Source organism: Vanacampus margaritifer, chromosome 18, assembly GCF_051991255.1.
Source record: "Vanacampus margaritifer isolate UIUO_Vmar chromosome 18, RoL_Vmar_1.0, whole genome shotgun sequence".
Classification (NCBI taxonomy): Eukaryota; Metazoa; Chordata; class Actinopteri; order Syngnathiformes; family Syngnathidae; genus Vanacampus; species Vanacampus margaritifer.
The window spans coordinates 3,602,345-3,618,302 of NC_135449.1; the positions used below are offsets into that span (position 1 = coordinate 3,602,345).

Below are 15,958 nucleotides of genomic sequence, written 5' to 3' on the forward strand. Positions count from 1 at the left end.
GAAATGTTTGATGATTTGAACTCGTATTTATCACTGTTGTGTTCTACCTTTTTGTTCTCAGGATAATTTGGTAATTAAAAAATATATATATTTTACTCATAAATGAGTCTAAACAAAATAGGCCAACAGAGACAAAGTGTAATTCTTCACTAATCAAATCTTAAAACAATGACTCCCTTTCTCAAGCCTGGGTTTAAAACACTTATTGAAACGGGTTAAAACAAACAAAAACAAAAAAATTAAATCATTAAAAAAGCAATAAAACATGCTCAGCAATACAGATACACGAGTTTGTCATCATCATTTTATTTCATCTCATCGCGTAAACAATATATAAGACCAAAAGTGTTGAGACTGCGTGGACATGCCCAACGTGTGTCAACAGACCACTGATTGCAGGCTAGCCTATAGAGCAGAAGCCCCCGGCCGCTGGATGGATGTTGGCTTTTCTGCCCTTCATGAAGTCATTAATGCAACCCTACGGCACACTGTGCAGAGCTCGCCCTGAAGCGGCGCGCCTGCACGAGGCGGTAAAGACTAAAAGAGTAAAAGTCATGAGCTGAAAAATCTATCATAGGAAAATGGACAGAGGACACAAAAACACAACAGCTGAGAATTTCCAAGTTTAACAAAAAAGTCACTTTTAATACATCATTTCTTAGAATAAAATCTTAAATACTTTGATACTGAATTTACAGGGACATCTCCCTTTTTTTTTAAATTTCAATCTCCTTCCTTATATAGAGGCTATTTTTATATAGATTTTTGAGACATTTTGTTGATTTTTTTTGCACATTTCCCTGTATTTTATCTTCTCTCCTCTGTTGGTTGGTTCAGTTGGGCCTCGTGGTTGTGATGCTTCCTTTCTCTCTTTCTCTCTCTTTGCTCTTCTCCAACTGTTTCTATCCAACCCTTTTAAGATCTCCTTCTTCTACATCTCTTATTTAGCTTCTGTACCTGTCGAGAGAAAATGGATCATTCACAAACGGGTAAACGTATTGCGATAAAAAACGGAAAAAAAAAAGACAAGGACTTGAAGTAGCTTTGCGAATGTTTTTTGGGAAAGCTTCCCCAAAAAACGGACGGAAATAAAGCGCGGGAAAAAAAGCTTTCTCCAATGCATTGTATGATTGGGGATCAATGTGAATTTATTTTTTTCACATCAAATCTAATAAAAGCAAGCGACTTACTACTGAAAATGTGTATGACACATAAAGCTTTTTCTAATAATAATTATGTCCATAATTAAAAATGCAAGGAACTTTAGCCACTATTCTAGATCTAATCTGGAAAGCTACATAAAAAAAAAAAATAAATGCAAACAATTCCAGTGGTACCTCAACCTAAGAGTGACCCGTTTTTTTGTCTTGTGAGCAAATATTTGCGCTTTGAGGACTGGAGTACTGAACAATCTTTTTTTTTTTTAAAGAAAAGAAAAAGTAAAGTACTTTTTATTGCCACTCTCAAATAAAAAAAAAACTATAAAAATTAAATAAAGAGAATTATATTACAAAAATATGCTAGCTAAATGCTAACACATAATGTGAAACCCCTTAGATGGGCTAACAAAACTAGCATCGATGTTGCGATAATTTTTAAACCTTTGAACAAAAGCAGCCAAAGCAAACAACAACCCTCGCAGGCACGCATTATTCATTCTCTGCGACAAACCGCTAATATCATTGCAGCTGTGCTTCATCATCAATCTATACAAGTGTTCTGTGTTACAAGCGTAGTCACGGAGCGGATTAAACTCGCAAGTCAAGGCACCACTGTATCGAACAATACTACGGAGCGAGCGCTAATGTGCTCTAATGCAAATGCGGAAAACTGAAACTGAACTCGCCACGGAAAGCGCCACTCGCTGATGTCATGTGACATCAGTCAATGTGCACAAAACACATGGCTCCAAATAGTATAGTAGGCAAACTATGCACGTGCCTGACAGATGTGCACGAGGACGTATGGGACGAAACACTGACATGCATTAGAACAACAAATACTTGCTGTATTTGGCTGATTTATAGTACCTTACTTTAGTTACAGGCCAAAGGTGATGGTAGACTGAATTAGTCTGTAAATGAACAGAAAGGGTTAATGTGATAAAGAATGGAGGGTGAATGGTAATGATAGGTATGATTGAACCTGGAGGATGCGATCACAATTTGTTAATGTTGTTAAAAAAAAAAGAGAGAGAGAGAGAGCAATGATGATGACATGTCAAATCGGTAAAATTACCGAATGAACAATACTGAGCTCTCCAGGAAAAAAAAAAAAAAAAGTTAAACCTTGAAATCAGTGGATCAAAAAGGCGGAATTCACAAATACTTACACTCAACGTAGTTACGGGCAACAAACTTCAGCACCTCGTCAATCAAGATAACGGGGAAGGAAAGTTTGAGGACCATAAGCCACTGTTCTACATTCAGATGGGTCAACTTGAAGATCATCTGAGGAAATGTTTGAGAGTCAGTGGTGCAGCGTGGAAGAAACAATGGCGACTATTCCTCACAGAAACAGGAAGTGCGCAAGTCGCCGCAACTGATGGGGGGGGGGGGCGGGAATTGAGCGTCTGCGTCGATGAACTTACGGGCAGAGGGTCAACATAGATGATCATGAAGTGCAGGGACATGGAGAGGGTCATGGCGGAGAGAAGCCAGAAGTTGCTCCATGGGGGCATGCGGATCAGGGACTGGTTCTCAGACAAGCTAGAGAAAGAACGAACAAGGATGAATCTCCTTCCGCAGAACTGCTGGCTGTTCACACTCCTGTTATTTGCGGAAGTACCTGTTGAGAGCGTTGCACATCTCAATGGTGACCAGGACGGACAGAGCCATGGTCATGGGAGGAGAGGCCTCAAAGATTTCACATTCAACGCCGGTGAAGTCTTCGTTCTCGTCGTGGCACTGCATGAAGTGGGACTGAGGGGAGGAGATTTGGGGGTTCAATGCGTGTCGGAACATGGAGGCTCGCCAACGTGATCAAGAGACAAACACCTACCAGCTGGTGGTAGGTGACTCCAGGACCGGTGCTGTCGTACAGGAACCACCAGGCAGCGCCGCCAACGGTAGCAGCGCCAACGTATCCTGCAGAAGGTCTCGAGTGTGGGTAAAAAAAACAAAATTTCAACAAAAGACCACGATCTCTATAAACCACGTACCACCGATGGCCATGTATCTGAAGAACAGCCAGCCAGAGATCAGGGGCTCCTTGGGGGAACGTGGGGGTTTGCCCATGATGTCCAGATCAGGGGGGTTGAAGCCCAGAGCGGTGGCGGGCAGACCGTCAGTCACCAGGTTGACCCACAGAAGCTGCACGGGGATCAGAGCCTCGGGCAGACCCAGAGCGGCAGTCAGGAAGATACTGGGCAAGACAAACAAAGGCAGGTCATCTGAAGGTAATGATCGTGTTGGATCACCACAGATGCAAACAAAGGCGGCCATTTGTCGAGAGTCTAGTCCAGAGGTGGGCAATCTCGGTCCTCGAGGGCCGGAGTCCGGCAGGTTTTGGAGGTTTCTCAATTCCAACGCAAGCTGATTCCAATCAACAGGATCGTTATCGGGCTCATGCAGAGCTTGCTGATGAGCTGATCATATATCAGCTGTGTTGGAGGAGGGCAACATGCAAAACCTGCAGGACTTCGGCCCTTGATGCCCACCTCTGGTCTAGTCACGCCTTGGGCCGACGGTTTCCCCGATGACCTTGCTTACCAGACGACCTCACCCACGTTGGAGGAGATGAGGTAGCGAATGAACTGCTTCATGTTGTTGTAGATAGCTCTGCCCTCCTCAACAGCAGCCACAATGGAAGAGAAGTTGTCGTCAGCCAGGACCATCTCAGAGGCAGACTTGGCAACGGCAGTGCCAGAGCCCATGGCGATGCCAATCTCGGCCTTCTTCAAGGCGGGGGCATCGTTCACACCATCGCCGGTCTACGGCCAGACCACAGGTCAGTGTTTGTTGTCTGGTTGAGGTTGGTCATGTTTGGTGGACGTCTTACCATGGCAGTAATGTCATCATAACCCTGCAGGAACTCAACAATCTTGGATTTGTGGGACGGCTCCACACGGGCAAAGCAGCAAGCTCTACGGACAGCCTCGGACTGCTCGTGGAGGGGCAGGTCGTCAAACTCGCGGCCGGTGTAGGCCTTGTTTTCCACATCCTCGTCCTCGCTGAAGATGCCAATGCGACGGCAGATGGCGATGGCGGTTCCCTTGTTGTCACCTGAAGATTGATAGGATCTAAATGAGCGATGGTCACGGGTGTGACAGTTACAGGCGATACAACCAAATACGAACCAGTGATCATGATGACACGGATTCCGGCATCTCTGCACAGTTCGATGGAGCCAGACACCTCCTTACGAGGGGGATCCAGCATTCCCACGCAGCCAACAAAGGTCAGGTCAGTCTGTGGAGAAAAGGTGCCAAGGATGGGGGAGAGGGTTCAGACCTTGTCACTCTGGGATATATTTGACTTGCAATGTCATCAAGCTCTCACCTCGTATTCGGCAAACTTGGTGGCGTCCTCCAATTTCATCTCCTCGGGCTTCAGAGGGTTGTCGCAGGTGGCCAGGGCCAGGCAACGCAGGGTGTCGCGGCCGGTACCCCAGTCCCTGATAACGGACATGATCTTCTCCCTGATGGCGTTGGTCAGGGGGACGCGGGTGGTGCCAACGCGGACGTACATGCACCTTTCGATCACGCCTTCAGGGGCACCCTGTGGAGGCAGGTTGTTTTGACGCCCGCGCTAGGGAAGTTGAAACATTTGGCTCCAGAGAACGGCACCGACCTTCACAAACATCTTGGCACCGCCGTCACCCTTGGAGGGAGTGCAGTACACGGACATGGATTTCCTGTCGCGGGAGAACTCCAGAGTGAAGTTCTTCTTCATGAGCTGCTTGACGACCTGTAGAGTAAGAAATATTCGATTTCTGTTCACATTTTCTCGCTGAAATGCCTTGAATCTGTTCCAAAAAAAATTGGTTTTTGTGTATGGGGGAAAACAGGAATCTACTCAAGCAGTAAAAATCCATTTTCAAGAGGAATCTTACAGAGCAGCAAGCGTTGGCCCTCTCAATTCTGGACAGGTTCTTCACATTGGAGTTGAACACGTTCATCTTCTCAACCAGGCAGCACAGGGCGGTCTCGGTGGCCTCACCGACCTTCTCATAGATCTTCTTAGACTGGGGAGGCAGGAGGCAGCGATGAGTCCTGTGCCGTTCCACGTCGCGTAACGAGAACGACGGAAGGGAATCGCGGGCCTTACCTCGTTGTAGTCCAGAGAGGAGTCGTTGCACAGGGCGCAGATGGTGGAAAGCTCCACAAGACCGTCGTAGGCGCTGCAGTTGGTCTTTGCACCAGCCTGGGAACTAAACACCAAGGAAGGATAAATCGGAGATGTGTTTTTTTTCTATAATTGTGATGTTGATGTGATAGTGGCTCATTCAGTGCCATTGACGGCTATAGACGTCAAAAATGCATTTGAACTGGGCTGGACCGAGGTACCTTATTTATCATATCGTACAACCTAAGAAATTCTGGTTAAGAATTGACAACTTACACCTCGCCCTCAGGGGTGTACTTGGATCCGGAGATATCGAAGGCATCGAGTTCAACGTGGCTGCCCTCGACGTTCTTGACAATAAACATCTGCAGAACAGGAACTCGTCAGGCGTCACGGAGCCTGGTAAACAACTTGCTATGGTCTCAAGGACTTTCCCATTGGACTCACCTTGGTCACACACATCTGGTTGGTGGTGAGGGTGCCAGTCTTGTCGGAGCAGATGACGGAGGTGCAGCCAAGGGTCTCCACAGAGGGCAGGCTTCTGACGATGGCGTTCTTCTTGGCCATACGACGGGTTCCGAGGGCCAGGCAGGTGGTGATGACAGCGGGCAGACCTGAGACACGTAGGAGGATCTTGTTTGGTTTTACAGTTACAGTCGCAGTATTTTGAGGTGTAACTTGTTGGATACTGTATTTTATCTTACGTATATGACAAAACTGACACTGCCGTGTCTTTTTATCCAATATTTTCAATACTCGAAATACCGTAGGACAGGGTTCACCAATTCCGGTCCTCAAGGTCCGGAGTCCTTTAGGTTTTAGATGTTTCTGCCTACCAACACACCTGATACTAAAGATCAGGATCGTTATCGGGCATGCTGATGAGCTGACTATATGAATCAGGTGTGCTAGTGGGCGAAAACATCTAAAACCTGCAGGACTCCGAACCTCGAGGACCGGAATTGGTAAACCCTACCGTAGGAGAAACTTGAGAGCGCGGCAAATCGGACGACAGGCTCGCGTGCGTGCTCGTCTCACCCTCGGGGATGGCGGCCACAGCCAAGGCGACGGCGATCTTGAAGTAGTAGACGGCACCGCGGATCCAAGATCCTCCGTGGACGGGGTCGTTGAAGTGGCCGATGTTGATGGCCCACACGGCGACGCAGATCAGAGAGATGACCTTGGACAGCTGCTCACCAAACTCATCCAGCTTGGCCTGCAGAGGGGTCTTCTCCTGCTCGGTGGCGGCCATCTGGTCGCGGATCTTGCCGATCTCGGTGGAGACTCCGGTGGCGATGGCCACGCCGATGGCCTTGCCGGCAGCGATGTTGGTGCCCTGCGGTGGAGACGAGGACATGAAGCTGAGGACTACGCAGAAGGGACGGCAGAAATGATGGCGGTGGAAGGAAGCTTACAGAGAAAAGCATGTTCTTCTTGTCCTGGTTGACGGCTCTGGGGTCGGGAACAGACTCGGTGTGCTTGATCACACTGACGGACTCACCTGACAGAGGAAATGGACATTTGCTATGAAACCTACCATTGGATTTTTGGGAAAAGACACATACATTTTTATGTCGAACTGATCAATGTTTTAGTACTATTTGCACAACTTGCTGATCTCTAATAAAGAGATAAATGGCAAAATGTGGTTGATCCATGAATCGACCAATACATTTCCAAGGATGTTCGTGAACCAGGAAATTGATCGGTGTGTCATCAACAGCTTCCAATAGAGACACAGAGAGACTGGAAGAGTCACGGAATGGCATAAACCTTTCCTGAAATTTTCATGGACCAAACATATCTTGTGATTTTGCTGTGCAATTCAAATTTCTGAGATCACCCGTTAACGTTAATAGCGCATTTTTCCAGTTCATGCTAAAATTTCATTTGAACTACCCACAGACTGTTTTGTGTATCGCTTACCAGTGAGGATGGACTGGTCAACACGCAGGGTGGTGGACTTGATGGAAACAAGCCTGATGTCAGCGGGGACTTTGTCACCAACTGGGAATCACATACAATACAATGGTTAGCATCTACTTCATTTTTTTAGTCTTCAGACTTGCCTTGAGGATGCAAAACACTAAATCAGCCACTTCATTAGGTACACTTGCACTACATACGATGTACAAAGGTGGCAAATCCAGGTCCAGAAAGTAAAAACCCTGCCACAGTTTGGCTTTAGCTAGCTAGCTAGCACTAGCGGCTAGCTAGTTCCCTAGCAGGTAAACGAGCAGCATGGGAGCTAGCTAACTAGCACCTGAGGCTAAAGCCAAACAGAATTACATATATATATTCCAACAATATTACTTCCATATTATTAACATTGTGAGAAAAACGTAATTGTATAAATTTATCAGTAAATTTATTAAATGATGGTAATTCCGGCATTCCATTTTAACAATATGTACAGCATACTATTGTATTGAACTGTGCAGGTGTACCCAATGTGAATAGGCACACTGGCTGCGTAAATATGATGACCTTCTGCAAGAACATTAATTATTTTCACACCCCATAATATTCAAGTGACTGTAAGGGAGACCCTGGCAGCATTTCTATACTTGATCCATGGATTTCGTAAGGGTGCGGAGGGTAAACCGATGCCTGGCCTGAACGAAGCGCAATGGGGTGGGTGAGTGGGGGGGGGGGGGGGAGGTGTTGGGTTGTCAGCCAGAGGGGCAACAGGTGTACGTGGACAAGGGAGGGGAGAAGAGGTGCGGCAGGTGCTAGCCAGGATATTTATACTTTGTGATTTTGTTTTCCTCCACTCAGCATGTTTTCACAGCCCGGCGGCAGCTCCAGCGGCCCTCGCTTGGCGTTGCCTTAAAAAGACATGACGCTCGACCTTCCGTTTTCACCGCGCAGTCAAATTAAAACATTACATTAAATGTAAAAAAAAATGCTCAGAGAGGTGCTTGTTTAACGGCAGTGCTGGTTTATTATTGTGGAGCTGTTTGTAATATTTTGATTTTGGTCAATCTAATAAGATCTGAATGGAAGTTTTAAATGAAACTGACAAAGAGGTAGTTAACATGTTTACTATTGTGGTTGCATCCAAAAGGGAGCTTGTTTTATTTAATTTTTTTTTTTTAGATGAACCAAAATCCCACAGAGATGTTTCTAATATATTCATTTCTAATCACTCTAATTAGGTTCAATCATGGCTCCAGGCTGTCGCTAAATGGTAGCATTTCGCCCCTAAAATTTGAGGCACACATTTTTCATCTACTTGCACATGTGACTAATAAAATGAATTTTTTTCAGCCCAGTGAAAATGAGTGAAAATGTGAAGATTTGTGATTTTGTGTGCAGGTCTAAATTTTGGATTGCACCCCTAAAATCTCAGGTTAACTATAAAAATAAAAAAATAAAAAAGACAGCGAGGTATCTATTAAACTGATAGCTGTTTCTAATATTTTGATAATTCTAATAAGGTCCAACACGTACAAAATAATTCTTAGTTTTGATTGACACTACTTATTTAACAATACAGTATATATTTGATCTTTTTCTACTATTTTGACCTCATAACCAAAATTACATTGGAAGTTGTTTTTCTTATTTCGATAAATCTATGAAGGTTCAATTTTTAATAATTTTTTTTTTTTTTTTTTAAGTAAACATGCTCAATTTTGATTGCCAACAACTCAGTGTGATTTTGGTTATGAGGCCACAATAGTATAATAATAATAATAATAATAATAATAATAATAATAATAAATATAAACATGCTCAATTTTGATCGCCACTATCAAAAAGGGATTTATTTAACAATCTTTTTTTTTTATTATTATTAAAAATTGAACCTTAATAGATTTATCAAAATGTTAGAAACAACTCTCAAGTGTGATTTTGGTTATGTGGTCAAAATAGTATAATAATAATAATAATAATAAATATAAACATGCTCAATTTTGATCGCCACCATCAAAAAGGGATTTATTTAACAATCTTTTTTTTTTATTATTATTAAAAATTGAACCTTAATAGATTTATCAAAATGTTAGAAACAACTCTCAAGTGTGATTTTGGTTATGTGGTCAAAATAGTATAATAATAATAATAATAATAATAAATATAAACATGCTCAATTTTGATCGCCACTATCAAAAAAGGATTTATTTAACAATCTTTTTTTTTAATTAATAATTTAACCTTAATAGATTTAGCAAAATATTAGAAAAAACTCTCACGAGTGATTTTGGTTATGAGGTCAAAATAGTATAATAATAATAATAAAAAATATAAACATGCTCAATTTTGATCACCACTATCAAAAAGGGATTTATTTAACAATCTTTTTTTTATTATTATTATTAAAAATTGAACCTTAATAGATTTATCAAAATGTTAGAAACAACTCTCAAGTGTGATTTTGGTTATGAGGTCAAAATAGTATAATAATAATAATAATAATAATAATAATAATAAATATAAGCATGCTCAATTTTGATCGCCACTATCAAAAAGGGATTTAATTAACAATCTTTTTTTTATTATTATTAAAAATTTAACCTTAATAGATTTATCGAAATATTAGAAACAACTCTCACGAGTGATTTTGGTTATGTGGTCAAAATAGTATAATAATAATAATAATAATAATAAATATAAACATGCTCAATTTTGATCGCCACTATCAAAAAGGGATTTATTTAACATTCTTTTTTTTTTTGTGGTAGTGTCCTCCTCTTCGCAGTATTTGAAAGACCTCTAAACATAATACTTTTTTTACACTTTCTGTCAATCAAAAGTGACCATTATTATTATTATTTTTATTTATTAAGTGTGGCACTTTTGTGTAGTGAAAAGTCATCATATATTGAGCCATGGCACATATTTTAGATTTAAAAAATTTGACAGACACCACCAAACAAAAAATGTTAAGACAAGTGGATATGTCACTAAATTAAGTGCCAAAATTATTTGTAGTAAACTATTAATTTATTAATTAATTATGTGAAGATATCCCCCCCCCAAAAAATCGCGATGACGTCTTACCGGACACCTCCACGATGTCTCCAGGGACAATTTCTCTGGCCTTGATCCTCTGCACGCTCTTCCTGTCAGAACGGTAGACTTTGCCCATCTCGGGCTCGTACTCCTTGAGAGCCTCGATGGCATCCTCAGCATTACGCTCCTGCGGGGCGCACGCACAAAATTTGTTTCATAAAAAAAAAAAAAAAAAAGAGGGTCAGCCACCGGGATCGTCAACGCGGCCGAGTCGGATATAAACAAAGCGGCGTGTCCTCCGCGTCACGCATTGTTCTGCGGCTGACAAAGAAGAATGATAAATGCTCTCATTCAGAAAAAAGCCCTGGCATGGGCGTGACGACGTTCCTCGGCTGACAAATGCCCGACAGCGGTGCCAAGCGCTTAGCCGCGTGCCTGCGGAGGTGTTTGAATAGCGCCGCAGTCGGAATCAGCCAATACCTGATTGCGCAACATCTGCCGTACGCGCGGAGGGGCTTAAACGCGTTTGGTAGACAAAGTTTTTAATAGAGTGCTTTAATGCTGACTTTTCAATTTCGGTGATTTCGCAACTCACCAGGATAACAATTTCAACATTAAAAATAGCGTTTAGTTCCTTTATGGCATTATTAACATAACATTGGCAACGTTTGTTAATTTCATTTTTTAAATAAAGTTATATGCCTGCAAAAGACAATGAGATCCGCTACAAAAAAAAAAAAGGTTTTATTATTGGCCTAATGCTTATTTTGTACCAATAGAATCACTGCTTATGTACAATTCAGTAGTACTTAACTTTAGCTAAATTCATCTGTGAAATTTGTTTGTTAGTCAACAAATTTTTTTTTTTTGCAAAAATACATTCTAGTCTAAACACGACATCCTGATTAATAATGCGTTTGTTGAATACGATTTAAGCAGCAAAATCGACCCGTTTTTATCCATCTCGGTGGGGCGGCCATTTTGCCACTCGACTTGAAATGACATCATAGTTTCTCGGGGCTCAGATAACGACCAATCACGGCTCAGCTTGACTTCTTACTTTTACTACCTCCATTTGAAAACTGATATTTGTACTTTCCACTTTTTAATTTGCCAAAATAAGGTACTTTTTTTCCCCCGACATCTGATAATGTTGACATGACGTAAAAATAATTTTAAAAAGATGTAAATAGAGAGAGGTAATGTCAATTCCCCAATAAAAATACATAAATAAATTAACTTATCACCACAGCCAATGCAATATTAAGACAGCTCTTATTTTGTTTTTCCCGTTTGTGGCATATAAAGTGACACTGTTTACGTACGTTGCGCTAAATGGTGCAACACCACAAAGGCTATTTTAAGCCTCGCCGCTGTAAAAGTGATGGCGTTCCAGTTGGCTGCCCGAGGAAACCGGAGCTCGTCCGTGTGTGCCTTCTGACATCACCGTAACGGGATCGGCGTGTTATTGCGTGCGATGTGCCAGACCGGGCCCCCCCGAAACCCGTCCCCGAACCCGAACCCGTCCCTACATCGCACTGACCTGCCACACTCCGACCACAGCATTAGCGATGAGGATGAGGAGGATGACGAAGGGCTCCACGAAGGCGGTGACGGTCTCCTCACCTTCCTCGAACCAGGCCAGAACCTTGAAGGACAAAGAGAGGGTCACTCATCAAAGTGGGTCTAAAATACTGTGAGCTATTTTATTTAGCTTAGAGGTGTCCAAAGTCCGGCCCGTGAGCCATTTATGGCCCGCTGATTCTAATTGGACTGGTGCATATTATAATGACATTAAACATTTCTAAATGCTATGAGAAAAATGTAAAACGTTGAAAGATTTTTTTTTAACGGGAAAAAAAAGTCGCACCAACAACTACACTTTTATTTGAAATTATTTTTGTTAAAATGTAAAAAAAAAAAAAAAAAGTTTAATTAAAATTTGTCAAATTATCAAAATAATATAATTCTAATAATAATAATAAGAAGAAAAATATTTTTATATGAAATATTTTAGTTAAGTTACATATCAGAATTTTTATTATTATTTGACACTAATCTTTTACCAAATTATTAAATTATTTGAATTTGAATATTTTATAACTATTATTAACTTAGATTGATTTGATTTTATTTTTTAACTGCTTATAACATATTGAATTGATGTTCCATAAACAAAAGGTGAATTTCATGGTTGGGGAAAAAAAAAAAATCTGTCTGTCTTTGAATTTCAGTTTGATTATTAAAAAAAATCAATGCATTAGAAATTGACGACGGTAAAACATTTCAGTGTTAGAAATGTGATGGTAAGAATTCCAATTCAAACTTCGATGGCACCGATATACTTCCATAGGCCACCCTCGTCCTTCCATTTTTTTTTTTTTTTTGCATGGGGCCCTCAGTGGAAATTGTTTTGCCAAGTGATTTACAGAGAGGACATGACTGCACTTGAGTGACGATTGAAAAATACTAGTAGTGTAATAAACGTTTAATAAACGAGTAATAAAAATGACACAATATCATCGCATGGCAGGTGCGAGTCATAATTGGGTGACATCATTGATATTAATTGGATCTGGACGTCCTTTGCGACTTAAGGCCCATCGTTCCTTCCTTGAGTCCTGACCTTTCCCGAAGGATTCAGTTTCTCTCCTCAGCTTCGGCCTGCCCTTAAAATAACCCCCCCCCCCACTCCGGCCCCCCCTTCCCTCCCTCCCTCAGCCCCCCCCTCTTCACTTTCATGACCTCCAACCCTCCCTTCTCGCCCCTCAATATTTGCCTTCTAAGGCCATCGTGACAGCTGGCGGTGAAAGCCGGCTGCCGGAATTAATACACCTCCTCCTACGACACGCAATTTGTCTCAAGTTGTCATCTTCAGAAATACACTGAGGGGTCTTGGAAGACGAACCGGAGAGGGAGGGGTGAGAGGGGGGGGGGAGTTTCAAGGAGTCTTGACAGGACTTTTTTGTCCCTCACACCAATGGAGTTTTAGAGTCTGGATTTAAAAATGATGGCAGAGCGCCCGGCCGGCGTTGACTTACAAAAGAGATGCAGGCGGCCAAGAGCAGGATTCGGACCAGCAGGTCTTCAAACTGCTCCACGATCAGCTCCCAGATGCTCTTGCCTAAGATGTGCAAACAAAAAAGGACAAATCCAACATGTCAAAGTCTTGAATCGTAAAGGATCGTGCAGTCAAGCGCTAAAATGAAGTCAAGATGAACCCGCAAGGTTCGAATCGAGGCAACTGGACTCGCGCCTGTAAACCAGAATCCAAAAGGCCTCTTTGGGTTGAAATCTTAAGTGTTGAGTCTTTGGTTTTAAACTAAGGAAGCCTTAAGGATCCAAAAGACTTTAAAGTGCGAAGTCGCTGGTTTTAGAACTGAAGAAGCTTTTTAGGATCAATAATCCGAAAGACTTCTTCAGTTTTTAGATTTTGGGTTTGCCATCTTTGGTTTTAGAACTGAAGAAGCTTTCGGGATCAACGATCCAAAGGAATTCTTCAGTTTTTAGATTTCAAGGGTGAAATCTCTGGGTTGTAGACCTGAAGAAGCCTTTTGGGATCAATTGGGGAAGACTCCACACTTCAAATTCAGACTTGAGACCAAACAAGAGTCCATTTACCTCAATTTAACCCTTTGGGCTCACCGTGACCCGGATCAGTAAGAATCTAAGTGAAGATGAATGTCAGTTGAGTGCAACTGGGAGGTGTTTTGAGGGTGGGATTTTAAACACTTACCCTCCTCGGCGGGCAGCTCTGAAGGAGGAGAAGAAGAAAAAAAACAGTTCAGTGATTCAGCTTAATGCGTACAAAAGGTTCATTGACCCCAAAGAGGAACGAACAGTAATTAGTCATCGATGGCCAATCGCGTTACATATCATTTAACCCTAAGCCATCCAAGGGCCGCCCCTTCGAACCCTTGCCTAAAATTATCCGAGCTCCCCCGGCCCATATATCAAGCCAGGAAGCTTCTTGAGCCCGTCACCTGTCTCTCTCGCTCTTCAGCCATCTTCTTTGGCTGTCTTTAAATAGCCCCTCAAAGCCCCTCAAAGATCTCTGCTTCTCAATGTCTCGCTGAGTGTCAAGCAGCTGTCGCAAGGCCTCGCTCGAAAAGCCATCGCAAGCCCAGACCCCCTTCGAACCCACCCCCCCTACCCCTACCACCACCACCACCCCCCCCAACTCTCAATGCAGTCTTACCGTTGAAGCCATACTTGTCCAGATTCTTCTTGAACTGGTCGGGGGTCAGACCCGAGTGCTCGTTCACGCCGAAGTAAACCAGGCATTCTGCCGGGGTCTTGATGTGTGCGTTCTCCATCCTGACGGGATCGATAAAGGACGGGGGGCCGTACGACGGTTCCTGTCCGCGCTCTCTTGTTGGGTCTACTCGTCTACAAGTGTGTGCACCCTTGATCCACCACCTTCGCCCTTAAGTGGCACCCTCCGATTCAGGAGTGCTGGTCTGACAGAAAGAGCGAATAAGTGCATACTTGCTCAGGGTTTTATACCACCTAAAGGGTTCGGGGATTGGTGGACACCCCCTTGCCGGCACACGCCTTCGCATACCAACACGGGGGGCGCGCATGGCGACTGGGAGGGCCCGCGTTGGCGAGGGGGTGTGGCGTGAGGTGGGGCGATAAGGAGGTGAGACGGGAACAGGGGGTACAAGGAGGCTTGGGTTTTGGGAAAGGAGGTGAAGCGGTAGTGGTGGGTCGGAGGCGGGCGGGTGGGAGTGGGGGTGGGGGGTTGGGGGGTGTCACCGCAGATGAAAATGGGATCTGTTTTTGGAACATGCATGGTCAGTGGAATAAGACGAAGAGAGAAGGTGAGAGAGCGACGTAGGGGGATCATGGAGCAGGAAGGGTTTTTTTAAGGGTGGGGGGGGCGGCGTTCATTGAGTGACAGCTCAACTGGTTTCTGCTGAGGAAGTTGGGGAAGGTTGGAGACGCGTTAAGAACAAAAGGTGGAGATGCATGAAGCCCAACTTTTTTCAGTCAACATGTCACAAAAGTAGATTTATATTTCGGGGGAAATTTCAGGATGAACCTTAAATGCACTAAAACCCTCTCAGGTGAGGTCTTTAAAATGTTCAATGGATCCTGGTTTTGACTACTACTGGGATGAAAGGTAGTTCAAACACACCGACCTTAATGAATGGATATTACCCTTAATCCTTCAGAGCAACAATATTTAAATCAAAGTCCGGTCCTCGAGGGCCTGCATGTTTTCGAGGTTCCCCACGTTCAACACAGCTGATTCATATTTAAGCTCATCAGCAAGCTCTGCGGGAGCCTGATAATTATCCAGATGACCCGATGATTGAATCAGAAGCGTAGTAGAGAAACCTCGAAAACATGCAGGACTCGCCCCCCCCCCGAGGACCGGATCTTGACTGGTGATAGTCTAGAGACTACATGAAGCTCTGTAAAGGCTTTGTCGTACTGTATATGACATAAGAGGAGCGTGCGGGCAGAGGGGGAATACATAGGAGCAAGAATGTGGAGAGCAAAGCCGGCGTGAGACGCACTGATGGATAGATGTACAGGATCAAATTATATTCCACTTTTTTTTTCTAGTTACGAGCAGTGAGGACACACAAACGCTCTCACGCCGCGACTCGCGATAGATAGCCTCTTGCGGCAGAGTCACTGCACTGGATTGGCCACAACATTAGGTACAGATGCAGTTAAGTGAGAGTTGGATAGAAAATAGGCCT

At 43.3% G+C, this 15,958-nt stretch overlaps 1 protein-coding gene across 1 annotated transcript; it reads right to left on the minus strand.

Annotated features, from left to right (window-relative positions):
* Positions 1–290: 290 nt before the first annotated feature.
* On the minus strand, positions 291–15,487 carry atp2a1l (ATPase sarcoplasmic/endoplasmic reticulum Ca2+ transporting 1, like). Its single transcript, XM_077550918.1, has 23 exons — positions 14,443–15,487; positions 13,981–13,998; positions 13,286–13,368; positions 11,788–11,892; positions 10,293–10,431; positions 7,212–7,292; positions 6,701–6,786; positions 6,324–6,621; positions 5,733–5,899; positions 5,562–5,650; positions 5,268–5,370; positions 5,053–5,184; positions 4,791–4,907; positions 4,500–4,718; positions 4,298–4,409; positions 4,000–4,223; positions 3,711–3,931; positions 3,161–3,363; positions 3,001–3,086; positions 2,788–2,921; positions 2,591–2,708; positions 2,333–2,450; positions 291–957 (listed from the first exon to the last, which is right to left on the minus strand). The coding sequence occupies exons 1-23, from the start codon at positions 14,558–14,560 to the stop codon at positions 941–943; spliced, it is 2,988 nt and encodes a 995-aa protein (XP_077407044.1). The 5' UTR covers positions 14,561–15,487; the 3' UTR covers positions 291–940.
* Between the last annotated feature and the right edge of the window lie 471 nt (positions 15,488–15,958).

Coding starts and splice junctions, on each gene's coding strand:
- atp2a1l (XM_077550918.1), bottom strand. CDS start 14,560: ATGGAGAACGCACACATCAAGACCCCGGCAGAATGCCTGGTTTACTTC. Junction 11,893..13,285: donor TGGCCGCCTGCATCTCTTTT/GTAAGTCAACGC, acceptor TTGTCCTTCAAG/GTTCTGGCCTGGTTCGAGGA. Junction 2,451..2,590: donor TCTATGTTGACCCTCTGCCC/GTAAGTTCATCG, acceptor ACATTTCCTCAG/ATGATCTTCAAGTTGACCCA.